At 43.2% G+C, this 2,730-nt stretch overlaps 1 protein-coding gene across 1 annotated transcript; it reads right to left on the bottom strand.

Moving 5' to 3' along the window:
- Positions 1-499: 499 nt before the first annotated feature.
- On the bottom strand, positions 500-1,441 carry LOC127230520 (olfactory receptor 49). Its single transcript, XM_051195795.1, has one exon. It carries the CDS (start codon positions 1,439-1,441, stop codon positions 500-502), a length of 942 nt encoding a protein of 313 aa, XP_051051752.1.
- Between the last annotated feature and the right edge of the window lie 1,289 nt (positions 1,442-2,730).

Here is a 2,730-nt window from a genome sequence, read left to right as displayed (position 1 = left end):
CCACATTCAGGGGGTCTGGGTCAGGCCTATGCTGGTTTCCCAGCTATCAGTCTGGGGCCCATGAGCTCCCCCTTGCTCAAGTCAGCTGTCTCTGTGGGTTTCTGCAGCCTGGTCTTGATCCCCTTTGCTCATCACTTCTCCCTCTCTGCAACTGGATTCCAGGAGATCAGCTCAGTGTTTAGCTGTGGGTGTATGCTGGGCATACTTTTATCAGACTTGAAAAGTATTTCCAAGTTTATTCTCAGCATTTAAAAAAAGGGGGAAATTATAAGATTCAGATACAGACTAGGGTCTAAAATATCAAGATACAACACATAGTACCAGTGTATTGGAATTTCTGTAGTCTCCAAACAAGACAGAATGGATGACTATGATATGTGTAAGAAAAGTACTGTAGATTAGAGAACATCACACAAAACTGCCCTCGTGGATAAAACCAATGGCTATCAGGGCAGATTCCATTAGCAAAGGTCCAGGCAGTCACCAGTAATTTTTGTCTTCATGTTTGGCTCAACTTTTGGAGCTTGCTCATGTGCTCCCTAAATACCTGCTTCACCTGCTTGTTCCTCAGGGTGTAGATAAAGGGGTTGAGTGTCGGTGTCACTACAGTGTTGAGCAATGACACCACCTTGCTATGATTCTCCCCCTGTCCACTCTTGCTAGGCCGGACATACATAAAGATACAGCTGCCATAGAAGAGAGACACCACAATGATGTGAGAGGAGCAGGTTGAGAAAGCTTTCTTCCTCTCTTTGGCTGAGGGAATGCGAAGGATGGTGTAGAGGATGTGACCATAGCAGGTGGCAGTCACAGCCAGAGTGCCCAGGAGGCTGAAGTTGGCAATAACAAAACCCAGGAATTCTGCCAGGCTTGTATCTGCACATACTAGTTTCAGGAGTGGAAAGTTGTCACAGAAGAAATGGTTAATGACGTTGGAGCCACAGAATGGCTGCTGAAATAATATGGAACTGGGAACTGTGATGAGAACTAACCCTGTCATCCACGAGCAAAGCACAAGCTGGACACAGACTCTTTTGCTCATGATGGTGGCATAACGCAAAGGGTTACAAATGGCCACATACCTGTCAAAGGACATCACGGCCAGTAGAAAGAACTCTGTGGTGCCCAGGAAGAAATAGAAGAATGTTTGGAGGAAACAACCTAGTATAGAGATGGTCTTGTGTCCTGTGATGGTATTGGTTAGCATCTTGGGGAAGATGACAGAGGTGAACCAGATCTCTAGGACAGCGAAGTTTCTGAGGAAGTAGTACATGGGGGTGTAAAGGCGCCTGTCCACTAGAGTGATGAAGATGATGAGGAAGTTTCCCAGCAGTGTGAGGAGGTAAGTCAAGAGGAAGCCCAGGAAAATGATCACCTGCAGCTCACAAGCATCAGACAGCCCCAGCAAAACAAACTCAGTGACAGTGGTGATGTTCTCCATGGCCCCTCCCACCTCTGCTGAGGATGTTCATGGATCATGCTCAGCATCAGGACATGAGTTCTGAGCACCTGGAGACGATACAGGGCTGAAAAATGCAGAGGAATGAGTATGAGACTTTGAGCTGGAGGACTCTGTTAGTGTTCTCAGCTCTCCGCCTTCTTACTCCTCAGGGTGGCGGAGTCAAGAGCAGATCATAAACACTGACGTCGTTTTAGAAAATCTGGGGTAGTTACTTACACAAAAACTAAAACAACTTTCATTTTTTTATGATTTTAGATTGCATGATATCTTTCCCCATGTTCATTTAAATGTTGTAAGATGCCTCCTAAATCCACTAAAATATTTCACTTTGCAAATGTGAATCAAAGATTTTTATCACCATCATTGATGGGAAGCTTACCAAGGTTGCTATGGAAGGCATTTTAGAAAAGACTGTAACTGAATTTGAATTCCATTTACCTCATCTTAAGAATCTCTTTTCATCCATATGAAAAAAAAAACTACCTATGGAAACTTCTTCCATAATTCATAACCAATATATAGTTCTGTGCTAGACACAGAGCAAACACCTACATAATGCCACCTATCTTTATTTCTTCCTTTATGATCAAAATTAATAGGATAATAATGTAAGGGTGATGTAATAGAAAATATAGTGGATTTAGGGGGAACATTTTTCAAATATTATCTGTGGGCTGGTGAGATGACTCAGTGGCTATGTGAGCCTGAAAACCATAATTTGATCCCTAGAATCCATGTAGAGGCAGAAGGACAAGTCCACAAAGTGGTCCCCTGACTGCCACACTTTCTCTGTGGCACACAATAATAACAATAATAAATAATATAGTATATTAATAGCTCACTATAGAAAGTTTAGGAGTGTAGAGTAAGAGAAATAGAAAGACTCACCTGTATTCCCACAGAGACAGCATCTATGATGATGATTTCTTTTTAATTTGGGTCTGTGTGTGGGTGTGTGCATGTGAGTGCAGGCAACCTCAGAACCAGGGATGCTGGACCACTGGAGCTGGAGCTGCCCAATATGAGTGCTGGGAATTGAACCCAGGTCCTCTGCAAGAATAGTTGTGCTCTTAATCACGGAGCCACCTCACGTTTTCCCAATCTATGAAGACTTAGATGTGCAGGCTGGGAGAGTAGCTCTGTGGCACAGCCCTTATCTAGTATGCTTGAAGCTGGTTTCAAGCACCACAGCTCTATTTTGTATGGACTCTGTTGCATTTTTTTCTATTGTTATTTACCATCTATGTATATTGGCTTATATAGCTATG

This window comes from Phodopus roborovskii, unplaced genomic scaffold (genome assembly GCF_943737965.1).
Source record: "Phodopus roborovskii unplaced genomic scaffold, PHOROB, whole genome shotgun sequence".
NCBI classification, from domain to species: Eukaryota; Metazoa; Chordata; class Mammalia; order Rodentia; family Cricetidae; genus Phodopus; species Phodopus roborovskii.
The sequence above is the reverse complement of the archived record's forward strand: the minus strand, read 5'-3'. Positions and strand labels throughout refer to the sequence as shown.